Below are 23,880 nucleotides of genomic sequence, written 5' to 3'. Positions count from 1 at the left end.
CTGTAGTGAAAATGAGTTAAAGTAAAAACAGTTTGGTGCATTTTTATCTGAAAATGTTTGAAGCCTGTTTTACTAAAAACTCCTTATTATTCTACACATTGGTGTGACTGCTAGGATGGAAATGATGTGTAACATTATAGTGGCATCAGGAGTCCCACCACAGGAAAATGCTTTTGTTATTACTTTCCTGGACTACTGTTTCTACTGAGAAATGGTTCAGAGTTCTGTTCATCAGTAAGTAGTTTCTGGAAATTCTGATTCTTTGAATTGTCCTTTATCTCTTAACTAAAAGAGCTGGGCTAAATGTCATAGGGGAGCTTAATCTCATAGCCGTACAATTTTTTCTGCTAATCTGTTCTTGAAAGACATTGCAACTAACCTAACCAGGTAAATTCATCTTAGATAAGACACAATGGGAGTTTTCTTAATTTTTTACAGGTGATAGATATTTTGGGCTGAGGCACTGGACAGAATGCTGTCTTAGGTGCTTTAGATCTTAGCAGTGTAGTGTAACATTTTGTTTTTCTCCAACTTACCCCAGTTTGGTACTGCTTGTTACAAAACAGACTTTTATGGCTGTTGTAATTGAAACAGATCACTGACATCATAGGCCACCACTACCAAATGTCCTTATGTAAGATGAGCCATGAATATACTCCTTTTTTTTTTTTTTTTTTACAAGGGGTGTGGAGCAAAGCAAATCATAGGAATGAAGGGTGTTAATGTCTCACAGACCCTCTCTTCACAGTATTTGGGTAATTCAACTCACTCTTTATGCATTGTGCTGGTTTAACTTTTTCCATGAGCAGTGATCAAGATTCAAGTCAAGTGCTGTAACTAACTACAAACATAAAGTACCAAGGTCATTTCAGCCCCTCACACAGAGACTGTAGTAATTCTCCTGGCACCATGATGAAATTATTCTATTTTTTTCTGAAACATTTGAAGTAGAAGGCATTTCTCTTGATTATCAGATGAGTAGAATAGCTTACCTTCTGATTTTAAAGTTTACTTTAAATATATCTTGAGCAGTTGTATTTTTAATCAGACAAAAGGGTACTCACATATTAACGCTTGCAGGAGCAAAATTTCTAAATCAATAGGTTTAACATTGCGGATTATGATCTGTTCACAGGTCATACTCAGCTTATTTTCTGTTCGAGACATGGATGGCCATAAATTTCAAGATGAGAATGTTTGTGTCTATATCAGTAGCACATAATTTAGGGTTATGATCAACAAGACGATCATAATTTTCTGTAGTGCATGGAGCTTTATGTGCTCCATGTACTTCTACTTACGGGAACATTTCAAAGGTTTTGCCAGCTTTCAAAGCCATAAACACTTAACGGAGGGTGTCAGAAGGACAGTATAATGCTAGACTTCACAGGTTTTACACTTACCTTTCACTGTTTATTTTTTCACAGAACATCCAAGTTATTGCTTGGCATATTTGGTTTATTTTTCACTGGGGTTTTCGGATAGAGTACTGAGGAGTGAAGTCACTACAAAATACATTACAATTTCAGAGTTTGTATCCTTCAGAAAACACATGCGAAAACAAATCCTGTTATTGTAACATGTTTTTAAGCATATTACAGCAACTTAAGGGCACATTCCCAGAACTGACAGCAGTTAGAAACCATTTTTTATTCTGCTGCTGTTACTTGCTGGTTAGGACAGGCAGATTTTATTGCCTAATGTGGGACCTGACCATAACTTTTATAAAGGGAGTGCTTAACATTTGCTAAGGTTGGATTGCGGAATTCTGACAGTTAATTCGCCGAATTATGACAGTTTGCCCTCCTGGGTGCGATAATATGTAAGTACAGACGAAAGTTACTTTTTGGGCAAGAGAATGTTTGCATTTAATTTAAAATTGCAGAAACAAATCCAACTCCCTTTCTTATTCACTGTTTTATTTCTCTGAGATTGTGTCATTCACTTGCCTTATACTGTTCAATATATTACCACACTTTCTAGAAATTGATTTCACTCCTTAGTTTTTGCTTGGGCACATAGTTGGATGAAGTTACACTTGCTAGACTGTCACCTTCTTTTGCTAGATTGTCTAGTTTTCTGCCACAGGGTTTGTATTTGTGTATAATAAATTGTAGGAAGCAACATCCCATGTCTTTCCTTTTGTACTTATTTATCATTAGTTAACCAGGTAAGTGGGCTGGTCAATTTTCAACCACAGCCCATTTGTTTCATGGAAGGCAAACATATTTAGTGGTTAATTTGAATGTCTGTTCTGTGTCCTTTGGAAAGCAGCATATATATATATATATATATATATATATATATATATATATATATATATATAAATGCACATACAAATAAAGTCATGCAAACTGGACTTTATGCTTTTGACAGTGCATGATTTCCTTTTCTTTACTGCATAACGATTTAGAATCCTTTTCTGTTTTCTTCTCTTTCAAGGAAGTGGAGGACCGATTTACCAAAAGGAAGTTGTGCACTGGTGTCCACATCTGTAGATTATGAGAAGGTACAACTGGAAGGAGAAGTACGAGCTGTGCTGTTGAAGTCCCAGTATTTAATTGAACCTTTGAGTGTGGGACGATCCCGACTCACATACATCTGCAGGGCTGATCTCAGGTGAGACACAAAAATAGAAAAGCATGTTATGGGTCTGCTACCTTGTACTGTACATTTGTAAAGATGGTCTGCGATAAGAAGACAGTAGTCACATTTTTGCCTGATTCACTTTACGAATTTATTAATTCCCTAACTGGGTAGTGAGTTTATCCAAGAAAAGTCCATTTTTTTTTTCAGCTATGGCATGAAAAGGTAGGACAAAGGTAAAGTATGCAAGAAAAAAATGCAAAATTATATCATACAGGACAGACTGCAGAGGGGGAGTAAAGGGATAAAGTCCTGTCTATAGCCCAGCTGACCCAAGTTTGAGTAGCAGTTTGGGTGCTTAAGCAAAGGTATGGAGGATAACTCAAATGCCAAGGAAAGGTAGGGTAATTAAAAATCAAAACTAAAAACAAAAAATCACCTAAATAAAGATGCCACTGAAGAAGGAGAACCTTTTATTCCATTAACTGCTTTTGTCCAAAACAGGACTATTGTTCATTTCAGTTTCAAACTGTTCGATATCTGCTTTAGAACTATCTGTAATAAAAAATAGATCATCAGTAAACCTCTTATATAAAAGTACATGCTGCTTAAAAAAATTTATATTGCTTAAAATCTGGGACTCCTACTGTGACGATAGGAGGTACTGTCAGCCATACCAGGAGAAGTAGGGCAGTGGATGTGTAACATATGCCAGCACAGCTACCTGGAGTTTTGTAAATAATTATATGTCATTTGTAAAGATGCTTGTGCTGAAAATCTATTTGTGAGGTTTGTTTATGTTAAAGTATATCAACAGTGTGCCCTGCTGGAAGGAAAAGAAATTTATAGTAGAGAGTCGATTATCTAAACTAATTGGGACCTAGGGTAGTTTGGATAATCAAACTGTTCGGATAATCAAACATATAATTGAACCAGATAAAAAGCTTGTAAAATCTTGCTTTTTCCTGCAAACAGGAATACACCTTTCAACCATTCAACGATTCGCGTGGACAATAAAGAATATTTTTCACACATGAGCTGGCTTCATGCTCAAAAAACATGCTCAAGCAAATATGTATAACGTTTACGTATTCATACTTTATGATTTTTCCTACCTGAAAACTTTGGAAGGCTGGTTCTGATAATTGACATTTCGGATAATCAGCACTCAAATACTCGACTCTCTACTGAGCATGTATTATTGTAACTGAATTAATGGTATGCATTGTAACAGCATATATTGGAAGAAAAGAGGTTAATCCACCTGACTTTGGAAAAAAATATTCTTGAAATTACATTACTTTATGGGTTAAGCCATAAAGGTGTTATCCCACAGTTTTGAAGGAAGCCACAGATGCATTGCCTGTACTAGAGAATAGGTTGTAGCTCCTGTAGGAGAGTGGAATCGTTTTATGTTTTTATGACTTCCAGCAGCTGCACCATATCTAAGCAATGCTCTATCTGTGTGTATGGTAACTTGTAGGTGCTAAACCCTGACAGCTTCTGGCAGTGGGGGTTGTATGGGAACCAGAAGTCAGATGACCAGATGTATGTGATGTCATTCTATGCAGAAATAATGTTTTAATATTAGAGGAGACTGAAGACTCAGCAGCATTCTGTATTCTGTCTTGGATCTGACCACAAGTACCACTCACCCATCTTGCCTTGCTCTATTCAGGAAGTAGGAACAGTAATTCTTTTAGTCAATCAGGAATAGATAGTGAAACTACCTAAATACTGTTTTTCTGTAACTGTATGAAGCATTCCAGCAGTGCTATTTTTAATATCTCCCGTGACTTTAACTGTAGTGTTTACTGTAAATAGATCTTCAGTATCTTCATGTTCTTTTATTATTTATTATAAAATATATTTAAACCTCTCATTGTGGCTGGTCCTTTTAGAAAAATATTTAAGTTTTGAGAGTATTTGCATATATTTATTTGGTGTTAACTCTTGCCACTCTTGAAAGCCTTGCTGTTTGGTCAGCATTACCATTTGTATTAATATTAACTTCACTCAGTATATTTGGGTACCCTTTTAAGAGCCTTACAGTAACTGACTGGTGGCAGTGAAACTGCCTTATAGTCTGGGCAAAGTTTGTAGAGTGGATAATCTGTACCAGTCTTTCCCATGTGTGTATATGTGTGACAATTAAATCTCAAAGAGTGTGTGTGTCAGCTACTTGGGGCAGGGACATGAAGCACTGGTTTCACAGAGAGGGTATGGGAGGACTTGACTTGGACAATCGGCTGAGGACCTAACTCTACGGCTGTACCAGTGGGGAGTCTTATTGGGGACCTAGAGGGAGACAGACAGGAGATCCAGACCCCACACTGAGTTTGCTCCCTGTGTGCTCTTAAGGGAAATTGTGCTTGATACAGAGAGGTCTGCATTTGGAAATGCTGAGTGTATCCATTTATATTCCAAGTGAACCTCCCTCTCCTTTGTCAGTGGTGAGGATTCAGGCTCCTTGATTACTGTCCCAGAGTGAGGATGTCACATATTGGTGAGCAGTGGTGGGATATTGAAGTTCTCTAGCCTGTAAGCATTTGTCACTAAAGGTGTGCATTCTCTCAGCACCCATACGGTGAACAATCAGAGTTTCATGTCACAACAGTTTTTATTTATTTATTTTTTTTGTTAGTTTAGTTTAGTCAGGGAGAGAAGGCAAAAGTGTCAGCAGAGGGTTATGGCAAGTTGACAAAGAACCAGTTTGCCAAGGTGAGTGAAGCCAAAGGACTGGTGTAAGCCAACCTGACTAAAGATGAAATTATTTCACCCGTAGTCGCAGCTACAACAAGCTAAAAATTTGTGCCTCCACTGAAATTAGTCACTTGTTTGTATTTATGTTGATGAAGCAATATGACTTTTTTATCTTTGTCTGCCTCTGTACTGTTTTATTCGGGTCTATATCACGTAATTGAACTTCCAAAATTTCGAACACCATAAGTTCGAACTTGGAAGATCGAAATGTGATAACATCGAAACATCAGAACCATTTTTCCCAGGGAAAAAATTTGCTGTTCTGAAAAACACACACACAACATAAGCACACCAAAAACCTTATAAACCTACACTAAACCTTACATACACAACTATCTATGCACTAACCTTAACCCAAACCCTAACCCTAAGGTCAGTCACTATCGCAGACTTACCTTACCTGCACCCTAACCCTAAGGTCCGTCACTATTGCACACTTACCTTACCCGCACCCTAACCCTAAAGTCCGTCACTATCGCACACTTACCTTACCCGCATCCTAACCCTAAAGTCTGTCACTATCGCACACCACCTTACCCGCACCCTAACCCTAAAGTCCGTCACTATCGGACACTTACCTTACCCGCACCCTAACCCTAAAATCGTCACTATCGCACACTTACCTTACCCGCACCCTAACCCCAGCGTCCGTCAGAATCGCACACTTACCTTAATCCCTTCGGTAACTTTCGCAGCACAGTAGTGAAAATGTCGAAGCCGCAGAAACGTCCAACCAAATTCTTTCCCTGGGAAAGAATTCAGCCTTCCGCAGCTTCAACATTTTCAACTTTCAAACTTCCAAGTTCGAACTTCTGGTGTTCAACCTTCTGCAAGTTCAATTACGTGATAGGAACCTGTTTTATTCTAATGGCCAGTAGGATATATATATATATATATATATATATATATATATATATATATATATATATGATAAAATATGTTATCTTCACTCTGGAAGTTTGATTTAACTGAGCTGCATTTTCATGTTATTTTTTTTTTGGAAGTTTACCAGTTATTTTTCTGTCAAAACAAATAACTTTTTTTAACCCGAGTACCCGAATGTTAAAAGTATATGAATAACAACTACTTTGAGTAATGACTATTACTAGCTTATGTTGGGATAATGGATTACTTATTTTGAAGGCATATGTTGCAGAACCCATGAATCTTCTTTTGTAACTGTTAGTGTGAAAAAGTAAATAGCCATGCCATGCGTTGAATTTCTGGTCTTTGGATGTGTAGATTCTTGTGCAAGATATGGCTGTCTGCAGCTGCGCACTAGTCAGGTTATGGCAGCAGCTATTTTATTTAAGCTTTGTGTGTGTGTGTGTGTGTGTGTGTGTGTGTGTGTGTGTGTGTGTGTGTGTGTGTGTGTGTGTGTGTGTATGTGTGTGTGTGTGAAGCTGCAGCTTTCAAATTCAAATGTTACACTCGGTAAGCAGAGTGGTTATGACAGCAGCATAACTCTCAACCTCTTAGAGTAAGAAATCTGGACAAAGCCATAAATAGTGGGGAGGACGGAGCAAAGGCCCAAAGATAGGGACAATTTTTGAATATTGTACTTTCAAACTTAAAAAGTAGTGCTTTAATATTAATTTTCTGAAGGATATGAAGTTTGAAACTCAAATGTCTGACATTATATTCTGACTTAAATCTTCATTGATTTGCCAAAGATTTGCTATAAAACTACAATTTTATGAAAAATGGACCAAAAATATTAGGCAGAAATCTGGACATTGGGCAAAAATCTGTACAGTTGAGAGGTATGTGAGCAGCTATATTATTTAAGCATGCAACTCACACGGTGTGTGTGGTTCATTATTGGCAGCAGCTCCGCAGCTTTCTAATTCAAATGTTACACTCAGTATAAACGTGTTTATCTCAAATGTTACACTCAGTAAGCAGAGTGGTTATGGCAGCAGCTATTTTATTTAAGCATTAGTGTCTGGGTTTCAGTGAATATGAGTTTCAAGGGCAGAGAAGTTTTAATGCTAAGTCTGTTTTCATTCTGAGACTGTATGCTTTGTTTAGCAGATGTCTGTTAGTGTTTATACTATAAAATGTAAAATAAGTTTTAAATGAAATCCATATCATTGTAGAAGTAAAGCAGTATGCACATTCCAGTGTTTATGGTAAATGGAGTGAAATAGCCAAGTAATGGGACATTGGAATGGCTGCAGGGTTGTCTGTTCTTCAGTTTGCGTTTGAAAGTTGGTTTCCTACAATTCTGTTGGAATGGGTGGGGTTACATAATTGGGCATGCAAATTTTATGTTAATTAGCATACAGATTTGTATTTTTCGTGGGCATTTGTCCAGATTTGTGATGTTTTCAGGTTGAGAGGTATGTTCGTAATCATAAGTAAATATTTTTGCTTTGCACCCGTCCTGTTCTTTACTGATATGTTCATTTGGAAAAATTTATATAGATATTTTTGACTTTTATTTTTTTTTATAGAAATTAGCCAGTAAAAGTAAAGCCATGTCTGCTTCAAATTATAAACACAAGTCTGGCGCTCATAAAAAGAAACTGAAATATGAAAAAGAAGCGAAAGCATCACGCGGTCGTCAATCGATAACAAATTTTTTTAAATATGGTGACAAAAAGAATTTAGCACATAGTACTAATCATGAAGATAGTGATTATGAGAATTCAGAAATTCAAAAATCAGTCAAAGAGGAAGCGACTGCCACTGTTGCAACTGTTGTAAAACAAGGAAATGAGAAACCTCAAGAAGAACTTACTGTGAAAGAACATGATACAGTCAATACTTCAGTTACACATCATTTTGAAAATCCTGATGTAAAATATGATGATCCTGGTACGTGGCCTCGAGTAATTTTAAATAACCTGTGACAAATAGTACAACTCACCAGCTTTCAAGAATTTCAAAAGATATATAAGAAATTGCCAAAGGATGTTAATAGTAGAGAACTTCAAGAGTTTCTTTTATATAAAAAAAGAAAGATAATAGAACAAGTGAACATTTTCCACGAGAATGGCTAACATGGAGTGCATCAAAAGAAATTCTTTACTCCCTACCATGTTGACTTTTCTGAGATCCACTTAACAAAAATTTAAGCTCTTTAGTGCAAGAAGGATTTTAACCTAAAAATAAACCTTGGAGAAAGTTATATGGTATTTTGCCATCTTATGAAAATAGTGCTGAACATAGGAAACAATATGTAGCTTGGAAATGTCTTTTGGATTCATTAAAAGGACATGGAATTGATAAAGCCCTCCAACTCCAAATTCAGTCTGAGACAACCAAGTGGAAAGCTATTCTGCAATGAATTTTAGACATAGCACTGTTTTGGCATCTAGAGGTTTAGAATTTCAAGGCGGGAACACCACATTTGGAAATGTCCACATTGGAAATTATGTAGGGCTTTTGGAACTAATTGCAAAATATGATGAAGTAACATGACAACACCTTGCTAAAGTTCAACAAAATCAGATAGAAGAAGGAAGAAATATAAAAGGATTTGTCCATTATTTGTCGTGGTATTCTCAAAATGAGTTTATAGGTCTTTGTGCAGACCAAGTTCTTAACACCATTCTGGAACAAAGAAGGGACTCAAATTTTTATGGCATAATTGTTGATGCAACACCAAATATCTCGCACAACGAACAGAATGTCCTGATTCTGAGATATGTATTTCAAAACAAAGATTTAAATGAATTTGAAGTAAATGAACATTTCATTGGATTCATAAATTTTACTGGGAAAACTGGACAAAAAATAACTGAAGAAATACTTGTGACTCTTGAAAAACACAATATACCTCTTCAAGATTGCCGTTCACAAGGGTACGATAATGGCACCAATATGTGTGGTAAATTAATCGGCGTTCAAACCCGAATCCAAGAAAAGAACAAATTTGCAGTGTTCTCCAAAAGTGGTGCACATTCATTAAATCGCGTAGGAGTGAAATCAAATCAATCCAGATGTTATAACATTTTTCGTAAATATAGAGAGCTGGCACACTTTTTTTGCTCATAGTCCTGCACGTTGGAGGTACTTAGAAAACACATACCATTATCTCCTCAAAGTGTGTCAGAAACAAGATGGAGCGAAAGAATTAAAGCTGTGCATCCAGTCGTCAAACATTACCCTGGTGTACTTGCTGCGATAGATGACACTCTTAGTGAGATGGCTACAGGATTAACTCTTTCAGCACTAAATACTCTTAAAGGTTTGAAGAAATATTTCAGTTCTTATAAAGGTCTGTTGATGACAATATTCTCGCATAAAATACTAGCCAGCATCGATAATAAGAATATTGTCATGCAAAGCAAAGGATTTTCTCTTGATATAGAGACCACCTTGGTAAAAGACTTAGTGGAAGAAATTCAGACGTTTCGTGATTCGTGGGAAAACATTGTTCATGAAGCTAAAGCAGTTGCTGCAGCAATAGAAATCCAACACCAATTTCCCGAAAAGCGCACAAATTCTGAAAACTGTGAAGAAGACTTCCAAAATTCTGTTGTGTACTGAGTGTTGGATTTTATTATCAACAATATAAAAACAAGATTTGAAGCAGCAAATAATATTTGCAAATTATTCCCTCCAATTTTAAATTTTCAGGATTTGGACAAAGATCAGCTAACCATAAAAGTAGCAATACTTGTAAAAGCTTACGAAAGAGATTTGTCGGATGATCTAATAAATGAAGTACTTCACCTTAAAACAATCCACAAGACCGTTTTTGGTTCGGAAAGGTCACCAATTAAACTTCTTAATTTAATATATGAAAAAAATCTGCAAGAAATATTTGGCAATATTTGCCTTGCATTGAAATTATTTTGTACTATTCCAGTAACTGTCTTGTCAGCAGAGAGATCATTCAGAAAATTGGCAAACTCATTAAAAACATGGCAAAGAAGTTCCACTAGCCAAGAACAGCTTAATCATTTGGCAATTTTATGTATAGAAAATGATTTTGCTAAAAAAGTGGATTACTCAAAAATAATTGAAAAATTTGCTGTAATAAAAACTAGAAAGTATACTTTCCAATAATTTTGTTGTTTTTTTTTTTTATAAATATTGTGATGGCAGTGCTCTGGCCAACCAGTCAAGGAGCCTCAGTCCTCACACACCATGGAGGTTGTCTCCAAGAAGAGGAAAGGATAACTAATACACACAGTAAAGTACAATTTCCCTTAAGTGCACACAGAGATCACAGTCATTCTGGGGCTGGTTGCTCCTTTGCTCACCAGGTTCCCAATAAGACTCCTCACTGGCACAACTATAGGGTCCAGGTCTCAGCCTAACTGGGCAAGTTAAAACCTCCACTACCCTCTCTGTCCAACCAGTGCTTCGTGTCTCTGCCCAGGTAGCTGATACCTTCACACACACACACACACACACACACACACACACACACACACACACACACACACTTTGAAAAGAGGTTATACAACCACACAGACTTTCCTGGGAAAAGGCTGCCACAGGTTCTCCAGCTGTGCCCCTATTACCCAGACCATACAGTACTAATTCCTGCCACCACCCAGTTAATTATCAGCTACTAAAAGGTCCTTAAAAGGGTGTCCAGCTATTACTGTGCAACATTGTAATCCAGTGCTAGTATGACTAATCAGTCTCAAGGCTTATTGGAAGGGCTTATACAATAAACTATATAAATATATAATGCACTCTAAAGCATACTTTATCTCTACACAAACCAGCCACACGTGGAAGGTTTTAAAAATATGTAATAATAAATAATTTAAAAACACAAGACAAAACTACTACACCATAGAGATATCTAAGAGTTCAGAGATCACACAGAAACTTAAAATAATACAGTAGTACAGGTCTGATTACAAAGAAAAATACCTAATTAATCTTTACTAGCTTTAACTATTCCTACAAGAAATCACACTGCTAAAACTTACATGTGTAAAGAGCAAGCAGTGCTGGGTTAGATGTCCAAGATCAAAATGCTTCCAGTCTCTCACTGAGCAATAGTTTTTAAACACTAACCAACAGCTCTGCTGAGGCCCTGACAAATTACACCATTTTGACACTTAGTTTTTTTAAGGCCACAAGCTGCATTATTTAGCAAGCTAACGCCTGCTCAGTAAACTACAATACAAGGCATTTCATATATACACTCTAGCAGAAACCAGAGCAATAAAGCACCTTCCACATGTAAATTCTGGTCATAAACTTTAGCCTTAAAACAATGGGCATGAAACCTTCATCCAGACTCACTGGAACCAACTTGTAAAACATTAAAGAGATTCATAAGATCTTTTTAACTTTAAAAGACACATTTGAAATACTTGGCTTGGTTTTCCTTACAGCAGATGGCAATGTTGCAACAGCAATGTTGCAACAATCTTGAAGTTCACATTTTACAGTGTTTCTTACATTTAAAAACACAAGCCTGTATTTTACATTTATTTATACAGTTGATAGAATTATGTATCAAATTCTATTTGACTAGGCTGGCAGCCTTTGCCCATCTCTCCCCAATCGTCACATCTCCCCCCACCCCCCCCCCCGGGGAACTCAAGCAAGTTTTTCAAGTACCCCTTGAGGAACATCGCTTAAGAGTGTTAGGTCTATCTGGGTGTACCTCACCCCATTCCCTGTCTTGAGAGCCCATCTGCATTGGCATTGCTACTCCCACTGTGGTGCTGCACTGACATATATGCTTGCAACCACAGGCTCCATCTTTGCAACTTGACATTTTGCTGACTGGCTTTGTTTAACCATGTTAGAGGGTTGTGATCTGTCATCACAGTGAGTTTTCTTCCATACAGATAAGGCTGAAGTTTTTGTAGTGCCCACACTATGGTTATACATTCCTTTTCTACTGCTGCATAGCATTCCTACCTGGGTTGGAGCCTATGACTGAGATAAACCACTGGGTGCTCTTCTCTCTCTGAAGAAATCTGGCTAAGTACAGCCCCCACCCCATAGTTTGAAGCATCCAGCTGCGCAACTAATTCTTTTCTATAGTCTGGACTGGCTAACGCGGGGGTCCTCCCAAATCTTCCTTAAGCTTCTGAAATGCCTGCTCACATGCTGGGGTCCACACTACCTTATCTGGCCTGTTCTTCCTTGTCAGGTCTGTGAGGGGAGCAGCTATGGTAGGAACAAACTTTCTGTATTACCCTGCTGTCCCTAAGAATGCCCTCACCTGCGTTTTGGTAACAGGTGCAGGCCATGCCGGAATAGCTTCCACTTTGGCAGGTTGTGGCCTTATCTTACCACTCCCCACTCTATGTCCTAGGTAGGAGACCTCTGCCATACCCACCTGACATTTGCTTGGCTTAATGGTCAACCCTGCCCTCTGTAGTCTGCCCAGCACCTCCCTGACATGCTCTTGCCAGGAATGGCTGTAGATAGCAATATCATCCATGTAAGCAAGGGCAAACCCTCCTGCTCCTGCTAAGATATGATCTACCAGCCTCTGGAAAGTCACTGGGGCATTCTTTATCCCAAAGGGCATCTTTGTGAACTCATACAAGCTAAAAGGAGTCACAAAGGCTGACTTCTTTCTAGCACTGGGAGTCAAGGGCACCTGCCAGTAACCCTTGGTAAGATCAGTGGTTGTAAGATACTTAGCCCCACCCAGCTGCTCTACGGACTCATCTGTCCCAGGCATGGGGTAAGCATCTGACTCTGTGTGACTATTTAAATGTGAGAGTGTTTAATCTCGCCGTTTGTTCTTACACACGGGTTCAGAGCCGATCCTCGGCTCCGAGTCGGCCGCATAGCAAAGCTCTACATCTAAGAGAAACTCGAGACCAGGCTATATCCCACAATCCTCCCTGCCATTACCCAGATCTAGTTTGCCACTGCAACAGGTCACATCGCTACAGAGAGCTCGGACCAGAGATTAGTTGTTTAAACAGATAAGATAGTCTTTTTTTCTTCCTTTATTCTTTCAAAGTTATTATTCTTCTATAGTTTTTTTGTGGATATTTATATTTTATATACTATAGTGTGTTTGTGTGTATTTTATAGTTAGTTTTTTCTATAGGTTTCCCTTTGGGGCCTACCCTTTTCCTAACTGTAAATTTCTTTAAAATTAAACTATTATGTCTGAAAAAGCAGAGTGGTTTCAAAAGGTGTCAGTGTGGACAGAAAATGTCCATCACTGACAACCACACTTCCTGCGTCTACTGTCTTGGCCCTCTCCACTTGCAAGAGGATTGCTCTATTTGCCATTCCTTCAGTTGGAGGGTCATGACAGATAGACGCAGGAAACTTATTGATAGGGGGCTTCTTAAGCCTGCCTTCCAAGAGGCCTTGGACAAGTCTGACCAGACTTCTAAGTCTTCGAAGGGGTCAAAGATGTCGGAGCCCATGTCATCGGCTCCGAGTACATCTTCTAGAGTTCGTTCGCTGGTTCCACAGACTTCGGGGCCGAGCGTCGAACGTTTGTCTCTCACTGAGCCCCAGGTCTTGGAACCGGTGTCAGAACTACCGCCACCATCTGTTCTTCGGTCGGTGCCATCTTCGGCCCCTTCGACCCGTTCTTCCAGACCATTATCTGATACTGATGTGGATCGTGTCGTGCAGAAACTTATGGAGAACATGGCCCTTTCCAAATTGATTGCAGTTTCCTCCCAGTTGGTGTCGAAACTAGAAGGCCTTCCTTTATCTCCAACAGGTCCTCCTTCGAGACCCATCCAGTCTTCAGAGCCGGAAGAGGATGAGCCGATGATAGTGGAGCCCTCGGTGCCGAAACCGTCCATTGCACGGTTGACACCATTTACCTCGACTCCATTGGAACCGATAGGTGAGTCGCGGAGTCGACGATCTCTCCTTGGTTCCGGGACCGAGAGTCGTACCGACCTTTCTGTTCCGACTCTCCCTCTCGGAGCCTCGGCGCAGATCGGCTTGGCTCCGTCCTCGGGTCGAGACCCATGGGCCCTGTGTCTCGGATTCTTCCATGTTCTTCGGAACCGGGGGAGTCCTCGACCCGAGGTTCAGGGGTTTTTGACCTTATGAGGAAGGTTTTGTCTACACAGACAACCACTACATCGGACGCGTCTTCTCCCTCCCTTAAGGAGCCGCTCTCTGTTTCTGTTCCCACGACACATCCAAAGCATGGAGCACCATTGTCTCAGCCATCCCTAGAGGATGCCCACTGTTCCTCTGAGGCCTCACTGGAATCCCCCTCCGATGAGGTCCCGAGGAAAAGATTGTGCAAGAGGAGGCACTTAGACTCCCCACAGGAATCTCTAACTTCTGACACTGACTTGGATGAGTCAGAGGGGTCCCCAAAATCCCCCTCCGAGGATGTCTCATTTGCGGACATCTTGGAGATATTAAAACAGAGGGGTGATTGGCAGTCCCTAGCCCCCACTGAGGACGAGTCGGTGTTGCTGAAGGCATTTGGTGCTCGACCTTCTACCTCCTGGGTTACTCCGCCCTTCGATGAGTTAATGGATTTAATTGCTCGAAGGGCATGGGAGACACCGGACACAGTGGAACCGGTCCCTCGAAAAACGAGTAAATTCATTACTGCCCCCCAGGACAAGACCTATCTCACAAAAGGAGTCCCCATTGACGCTATGGTGGTGGCCGCAGCCACTAAAAAGGAGATGTCGGAGTCTTCCTCTTCTGTTTATCCTCCTAATAAGGATTCTAGGACTATGGACAGATACGGGAAGCGCGTTTTTAGTTCAGCGACTTTTTCCATGCGTTTGCTAAACTATTTGACACATTTTACACGACTACAGAGGGATCTCATCAAGGAGCTGAGAGATTCCCTCCAGGGTAACACAGATGCTGCTGTTTCAGATAAGGTGACAGCACAACTTAACACCCTTACCTCCGTAGTGAACTCGTCCATGAGGCTCATCTCGTATGCGGCCAAAGGGTCGAGTAGGGCCGCAGCTTCAGCGATTGCTGTACGAAGACAATCCTGGATGCGGCTGTGCTCTTTTGCAGAAGCCTTCAAGTCTTCTTTCGCCAACGCCCCCTTTGATGGTGCCACTCTTTTTGGGCCCAAAGTGAAAGAGACATTAACTTGGTGTGAGCAGGAAGGAAAGACTCTGTCTGCTGTCGGAGTCCGTTTTTCCGTTCCATCCAGACCATACCCCAAAGGGCAACGAGGTGGAAAAATGTGGTTCCGTAGAACTCAGGGATCTTTCCAGGCCACACAGAGTGAACCCCCCCCAGAGGCAGAGGGGGGGGCAGACATGGAAGACGCCACACCGGCGGCAGTGGGGGTCCGCAGAACCAAGGCGACAGGGATACTATCCCTGGTAAGCCTTTCCAGCACTCCTGAATGGAGGCCCGACTGTCCTGCTCTGGAGGCAGTCGGGGGTCGCTTGGCTTTATACCCACAGGCCTGGCAAACTCTCACCTCAGACTCCTGGGTAAAAAGCATTGTAACCAGAGGATACAAAATACCCCTTATGTCAACTCCACCCCAACAAAGAAGGTCTCCAGATGTGCCACCCCGTCTGCGAGGCCAAGCAGCAATAGAAATTTCAAAGCTGCTCAAAAAAAGAGTCATTCAGCCAGTCCCGGCGGACCAAAAAGGATTCAGAACTTACTCAAGGTTCTTTTTAGTTCCGAAAAAGACAGGGGACTGGAGACCCATTTTGGATCTCAGCAATCTCAATACCTTCGTGAAGAAGGAAAAGTTCCGGATGGTCATGCTTCAATCGATCCTTCCATTTTTACAGAAGGATGACTGGATGTGCTCGATAGATCTCAAGGACGCGTACTACCACATCAAGATGGCCAGAACATCCAGAGATCACCTGCGCTTCCGGCTAGGAGTCAGTCATTTTCAATTTCGAGCCCTGCCCTTTGGGCTCACCTCAGCCCCCAGGGTATTCACCAAATGCATGGCAATGGTAGCGTCTCACTTGAGATGTCTAGGATTCTGGGTGTTTCCCTATCTGGACGACTGGCTCCTCACCGCCACCACCGAGCGTCTCCTCATACAAGCAAGAAACTATACAGTCAACCTTTGTTCCCACCTAGGGATTTCCATAAACTTCAAAAAATCTGTCTTACTGCCCTCACAGCATATTTCATTTATCGGAGTGGACCTAGATACGCGTTTAACATTGGTAAAGCTCCCTCAAGTAAGGGCTTCATCCCTCAAGGAACAGGTTCTTCTTCTGCTGCAATGCAGGAAAGCCCCGGCCAAATTGGTGTTGAAAGTTTTGGGACTCATGGCAGCATCCCTGATTGCGATTCCCATGGGAAGGTTGCACATGAGGCTCCCCCAATGGCTGCTGTTCACGCAGTGGTCGTTCCAACAGTTACCCCTAAAGGACGAGATCCTGATAACAGATTCTTGCAAGCGAGACCTCTCATGGTGGGTTTCCAGCCAGGATCTCACTATGGGTCGTCAATTTGTTCTACCAAATCCGACAGCCACTATAACCACGGACGCTTCCCTGATAGGGTGGGGGGGACTTTTTCAGGGAAGAACAGTCCAAGGGGAATGGTCCAACATCGAGTACAACCTGCACATAAATGTTCTGGAAATGAGGGCGGTGTTCTTGGCGTTGCAATACTTTCAAACCCTCCTACCTCTAGGGACAGTAGCAGTTCAGACAGACAACATGTCTGTAGTCTGGTACATAAACAAACAAGGGGGAACCAGATCTTACCCATTATGCAGAGAGGCCATGAGAATTTGGCAATGGGCAGAGTCCACGGGTCGCTTTCTGATAGCAACGCACATCCCGGGGTCATCCAATGTCATTGCGGACAGGTTGAGCAGAGCCATCCTGTTACCTCACGAGTGGTCCCTCAAACTACAAGTGGCGGAAAGAATTTTCCACAAATGGGGCCAGCCTTGCTGCGATCTATTTGCCTCCCCGATGAATACCAAATGCAGAAGCTATTTTGCCCTTCTACCCCCTCCAGGGGATGTCCCCAGGGACGCATTGATAGACAATTGGCCCCCGGGTCTCCTATATGCATTCCCACCTATACCCTTGATTCCCAGATTTCTACAGAAAGCCATGAATCTGGAAAGGACAATTATACTCATTGCCCCATTCTGGTCTCGACAGATATGGTTCCCCTTTCTTCGAGCCCATCAAACAGAGGAACCTTGGATCCTCGACCCAGTACCAGATCTACTGACACATTCGTCGGGAGTTCCTCACCCGTCTCTTCTATCCCTCAAACTAACAGCTTGGCTGCTCCACTTCCCCTCCTAGCCAGGTCTGATCTTCTTTCTCCGGCAGTGCAGCGCATTTTGGTTGCCTCTCATAAGGCTTCCACCAAAAACTTTACAACAATAAATGTAAACGCTTTGTGTACTGGGCATCTAGTCAACACTTGGACCCCTTGGTTGCTCCTTTACATAAAATTCTAGAATTTCTTTCCATCCTTTTCCATGAAGGGGCCTCTACTTCCACATTAAGAGTGCAGTTGGCTGCCATATCCAATTTCCATGTTGGTGAGGACGGTTCTTCTATTATGTCCCACAGGCTTTGTAAAGCTTTTATGAAAGGTTCCTTGCATTTTCGACCTCCCGTCAGAGACCCTTTATTCCCATGGAATTTAAATTTGTTGTCACAACTAATGTTACCACCTTTTGAACCAGCCTCTTCTTGCCCCCTGAAGTTTCTGTCGTGGAAGACTCTTTTTCTTGTAGCGGTTACTTCAGCTCGGAGAGTGTCAGAGCTGCAAGCACTGTCTATTAAATCGCCTTACTTAATTTTTCACCCAGATAGAGTTTCTTTACGAACAAATCCGTCCTTCCTTCCTAAGGTATGTTCTGTCATAAATATTAATCAGTCCATTGAACTCCCTACTTTCTTCAAGAACCATACCAGCAAGTTGGAATATATGTTGCACAAGTTAGATGTCCACAGACAACTCAGATTTTATTTAGACAGGACTAAAGACTACAGAAAAACAGATCAACTTTTTGTTGCATTTGCAGACAATGTAAAGGGCATGGCAGTTATCAAACGTACGCTTTCTAAATGGCTTACTGACTGTATAGCCTTTGTGTATTCCAAGTCAAATCAGGCCTTACCCACCAAACCAAAAGGCCATTCTACTATTATTACTGTGCAATATTATAATCCAGTGGTAGTATGACTAATCAGTCTCAAGGCTTATTGGAAGGGCTTATTACATTAAACTCTATAAATATATAATGTACTCTAAAGTATACTTTATCTCTACATAAACCAGTCACAGGTAGAAGGTTTTAAAAATATTTAATAATAAATAATTAGAACACAAGACAAAACTACTACACCACAGAGATATCTAAGAGTTCAGAGATCACACAGAAACCTAAAATAATACAGTAGTACAGGTCTGATTTCAAAGAAAAATACCTAATTAATCTTTACTAGCTTTAATTATTCCTACAAGAAATCACAGTGCTAAAACTTACATGTGTAAAGAGCAAGCAGTGCTGGGTTAGATGTCCAAGATCAAAATGCTTCCAGTCTCTCACTGAACAATAGTTTTTAAACACTAACCAACAACTCTGCTGAGGCCCTCCCAAATTACATCATTTTGACACTTAGGTTTTTTCAGGCCACCAACTGCATTATTTAGCAAGCTAACACCTGCTCAGTAAAGTGCAACAATACAAGGCATTTCACATATACACTCTAGCAGAAACCAGAGCAATAAAGCACCTTCCACATATAAATTCTGGTCATAAACTTTAGCCTTAAAACAGTGGGCATGAAACCTTCATCCAGACACACTGGAACCGACTTGTAAAACATTAAAGAGATTCATAAGATCTTTTCAACTTTAAAAGACACATTTGACATACTTGGCTTGGTTTTCCTTATAGCAGATGGCAATGTTGCAACAATTTTGAAGTTACATTTTATAGTGTTTTTTTACATTTAAAAACACAAACCTTATTTTACATTTATTTATACAGTTGACAGAATTATGTATCAAATTCTATTTGACTAGGCTGGCAGCCTTCGCCCATCTCTCCCCAATCGTCACAAATATAATTATGGGGGCCTGCAAAAAAATCTAGCCTTAGGGCCCGTGTGGGGGGGCCATGCTGTTGTCATGCTATCTTTTCCCATACCCTTAGGAAAATTTAAGAAAAGGAAACACCCTCTCCCCCCAAAAAAAATCTGCAGTTTTCATCAATGGATAGGAAGAGGGAAATAGTGTCTTTCTTTGGGTGACAGTGACTCTGCCTCCTCATTGTCACAGATAACATCTTATGGCTCCCTTGATTCATTGGACCACATTCCAGATGGATCATTGTTTGGATGAGTTCCTTTAACTCAGCCCAGCACTCCCATATGAAGGCATTGAAGCCACATGATACATTTTGGCGTTATTCATTTGGTAAAACTTCAAAGGTTGCACTATCTTGCTTGTAAACATTGCTCCTAATGGAGTTCTTTGGTTTGGGCCCACGCACCAGTATCTTTCTCAGAGAAATTCTCCAATAAGTACTGCACTTTACTTTGTGTTAAATTAAATGTTGAATTAAAGTCTGTTTTCATTGGAATACTACCAATTGTTTTCCATCTCTTCATAGGTTCTATCTGTTACTAGGCTAATGGCTTAAGAGCCTTTACAAGACTAGCCATTATAACCCAATTTTACCCAATATATGGCCCCGTAGGAGCAAGAAGATGGCATGGATCTGTGCCTATGCATTGAGCATCTTACAGATTGTCTCTGTCCATAATGGACAAAGGCACTATCCCAGGTGTGATTTTGTGATTCCCCTTCCATTGATCCAAACTGTGTTTGAAGAGGGCCAGGGAAGGCCTCTGTTTATTGTAAATAGGAAGTCTGTTGCAACATTATTAATGCTACATATGATTATTTCTCATTTCTTTTACTGGACTGTAAGAAAATTGCAGCACTACAGTTACCACTGAACTGAAGGGCATTTGATTGGAATAATAATTAGTAATATTACTATTTAACAAAGTGAATTAAGATTATGAGCTGCTGTTTTACTTTATTTTTAGTTGTGAATCTGAGTCTTTCAGTCTCAGTTTGACTTCTTTTGAGTAAGTCTGTTAATCAGGCATTGTTTCCAGGTCAGATATGATAAAAATATACTTGTGAAGTAGTTTGCCTAGTTAAGTAAAAATAAAAAATGATGAATGCTTAAATAATGCAATATAAGTCATCACGGCTGTCACAGAAGACAGTAAAATTAGCTCAGCTTTTTGTATTTTATAGAGCTCTTAGTTAAATGACTGTAGCAAATATTTTTGCCATAGGGAAAGTCAACCTGCAAGATTTCTTTTGGTGGTGTCTGAAACAGAGCAACACCTAGATCTGAGAGTAGCATATTATCAAAGTTGGTCAGATGATCAAATAACACCCCCTTTTTCCAGGACACTTCTTAAGCTATTATCATCAAAACATATATATATATTAAAGTATCAATATTTTGCAGGAAGTAGACCCCAGTTTTTGATAAAAAGATATAAGCTTGCACTGTGGAATGCCACCATGCCCTTACATTCCTGGTACACTACTAAGGTGTAGTCCATCTTCTCACTGGTGGGTTTATGATGCCAGCATATGGCTAACATGGGGATTTGCTTTAGCGACATGAAATTGGTAGATATTTAAAGAATATTTTTTTACTTAATGTGTTTGTTTTGGAATGGTTGTGTGTACTAAATCACATTAACTGTGACTAAAAGAAATGTTTGCCCATATTTATTACATGTTAAACAGGTTCCATCTGTCTGAACTGGTAGCAGCTCAGGTTCTCCTATTCAATATAAATACCACTGTCTGTATCCCCTGAAATGAAGACACTGACCTAGTGGTATAACCCAATCAACAAAGAGTTAATAAAATAAATAATACCTAGAACATTTTGAAGCATTATGGCTTTTGTGCTTAAAGTTGCTTTCCATTCTGAGGATGAAGTGCCACCATGTGGCTACTTTTCAAAATGACATTTATTTAGATGTTTAAATCCATTGTTTGAAATACATTTTGAACACTAATTTGTCTAGGTACTATCAAAAATGAAATAACTTCATGCAGTCTTGCAGTTTGTACTTGAGTACAGTGTATGTGCAGAATATTTTTCCAGTTTTCTGCACTATTCATTTTTGTTGTTGTGTTTGTTGTTTTCATTTGTTCCTTCTTTTGTAAAGCTTTGCACTGTATGCAGGTCAGTTTCGCATCTTTCATTTCTGTTTTAAAGTAGAGCCAATGTGTCCAAAGTGATAGTCATTTAAATGTAAAGATACTTTCTAGTAGATATGACAAAAACTTGGTGCCACACAGGATATGTACAAATTTTAGTGCATTGGAAGCCAGTTTGAAGCCTTTATGTGTAATCATATAGCTTTTGTGCCAGTATTCTTTTTAGCTGTATTATATAAGCATGTGTAACAAATGTGAATGACAAGTAATAAATTATGTTGGTACTAATGACATAGTTCTGTTTAATTTTGAAAACAAAATTATTGCTGTTTATTTCTAGTATTGTAGAAATTAATGCTAACTCTACAAATGCACATTTATTTTGTGTGTAGTCACTCTACTGCAGATATTAAGCAGGTCTAGAGCTTTTGTTTCTCCTGCATCTAGTTAAATAAAGGGGGACTTTTAAGAAGCATTTTCAAAAATAATTTCAAACATGAAAAACATAATGAAGCAGGTGTAAGTAGTTAATATTCATGACTGTCCATCTTTACCTTTTTTCTGTATTTCAGAGGTCGATCTCCAGACTGGTATAACAAAGTGTTTGGACACCTATGCGCAGTGGAGGTTGCTAGGTTAAGGGACTCTTTTCGAGTGCCACAGCAACATGGCCTTGAAACCAAACTCTGAATCACTGAGGAAAAACAGTCTGCTGTCGTACTTTGAAACTGGATGCCACAAAGGAAAAAAATGAAACAGTATTATAGGGTTTTTATTGTCCTACAACTGTCTGAAATGATAGGATGGGTGTAGCTCACAAAGGCACTGCAGTGAAGTTTCCATTTAAATAATCTTCAGATGAAAAGGACTCAAACATCTGTCTGGTAGAACTGCAAAACCTCATTTACATTATTAAAGAGAATATTCTTTCTCCTTAACTTCAAAAAGATGGAATTCTTTAAAAAGTAATACATCTTGTATTTCATTAATTTTCGTTTTTATTAATTTATAATGGATGTTCAGAAAAAAGTACAAATAATCCAAGTTCAGATGCTGTTAATAGCTAGAGACATTAAAGTGTGAAGGGCATAATGGTTTTGCTGTAGGGAAGGCTAGAGTGACACCTGTCTTTGCCTTTTTATCAGTGCACCCTATAGTGTAATTATTTAAAAAAAAAAACAGTTTACAGCGCCTGTATGAGAGTGTATCCTGTTGTTGTTATATGATGTTTAGTATGTGCTTCGTGTGAGATAGGATTTTTAGGTCTGTAGGTCTGGTGTCCACAAAAGAGTTCTTGTTAAGTTGTCTATACTCAGGAATACAAAAGTTTAGTATTACTTCTAGTTTCATACAAGTGTTGCCAAAGCACGCATGACAGTTCAGTATTCTTGAAAGTGACAAAAAGCTGATGGGCTTTTATCTTAATGAGGTTACCCAGCACCTCTCAGTTGCATAGGTTCTACTCTCTGTATCTGTTTTTCAGTTTATATGTAATCCTGTAGTGTCTCCATTTTATGGCAGATTATAGAAGTCTTTTGAGATTCCACACTTGATGGCTGTATTTTGCATTTTGAGTGGGCTAATCATTTCCAGAGAACAGTAGGACAGCTGAAATACCATCATAGTAGTAAATATCTGTTTTTGTAGTACTAAGTTTCCAGTTTTGACAGTATACCCTGCCTCATATTTGAAAAGCCCATATGGTACCATCAGTAAACCCTACCAGCCCTACCATGAATTTGTTTTGTGTTTTTTAATGGAAATGCACTGATTTGAATGTACAGTGTTAAATGTCTTACTAACCTGTCAATATGGAATTTTCAGCTTACATTTTGGGGAGATAAGATGTGGTAATAGCAAAAGATGAGATTCGGTTACCTTTTGAAGCCCAACATTTAGCATTATGATTAAGAAGAAATAAAGTAAAAGTGAATAATTTTTAAAAAGCAATGATCACTGAAGTTCTTTAATTAATCTTCAGTAAAACACTCATGTCTGTATGTGCAGTAATACAGCAGAAATTTGTCAAAAGTTCTACTTCTCTTCCAAAAGTATTGAGAACTGAGATGTGGTAACAAACCCATTTCTAGTAAAGTACATTTATGTAAGCTAACTGTAAGAGTACTACTTTGGACACATTTATGAAATAAAAGGTATAATGAGGCTTTATTTCTTACTTGATTTTAAATTTTGATAGAGCTACTTACCCAGATTAGTTATAACATTACTAAAAAGTGTAAAGCTCTGTTATGCCAAAGTAGTTGTGTATTAAATGGAAGCAGTCTTTCCGCATTGGAAGTGGTATTGGTTTCAAAACCAATGTAATACTAAACTTGTAAATAACTCTAACGCCACACACATATCATAAACCAATACGTTCCATGTTGTTCACTTGTACAAGCAAACAGACACAGCTAGAACTGACAGTATACTCGGTTTTAAGCAGATCCGACA

General features: G+C 39.5%; 1 protein-coding gene across 3 annotated transcripts in view; it reads left to right on the top strand.

Moving 5' to 3' along the window:
• Positions 1 to 23,589, top strand: part of STARD8 (StAR related lipid transfer domain containing 8) — a 780,205-nt gene extending 756,616 nt beyond the window's left edge. For all 3 annotated transcript variants that reach the window (XM_044057100.1, XM_044057099.1, XM_044057101.1), the window contains exons 13-14: positions 2,443 to 2,619; positions 21,999 to 23,589. In XM_044057100.1, coding sequence (XP_043913035.1) covers positions 2,443 to 2,619; positions 21,999 to 22,116 — 295 coding nt within the window. In that variant the 3' untranslated portion in view covers positions 22,117 to 23,589. The remainder of the gene's footprint in view (positions 1 to 2,442; positions 2,620 to 21,998) is intronic.
• Positions 23,590 to 23,880: the final 291 nt, after the last annotated feature.

The sequence above is a fragment of the Protopterus annectens genome, chromosome 15.part0, assembly GCF_019279795.1.
Source record: "Protopterus annectens isolate FY-2018-M chromosome 15.part0, PAN1.0, whole genome shotgun sequence".
In the NCBI taxonomy this organism is placed as follows: domain Eukaryota; kingdom Metazoa; phylum Chordata; order Ceratodontiformes; family Protopteridae; genus Protopterus; species Protopterus annectens.
Note: the sequence above shows the minus strand (reverse complement) of the source record. Positions and strands in the feature narration are given on the sequence as shown.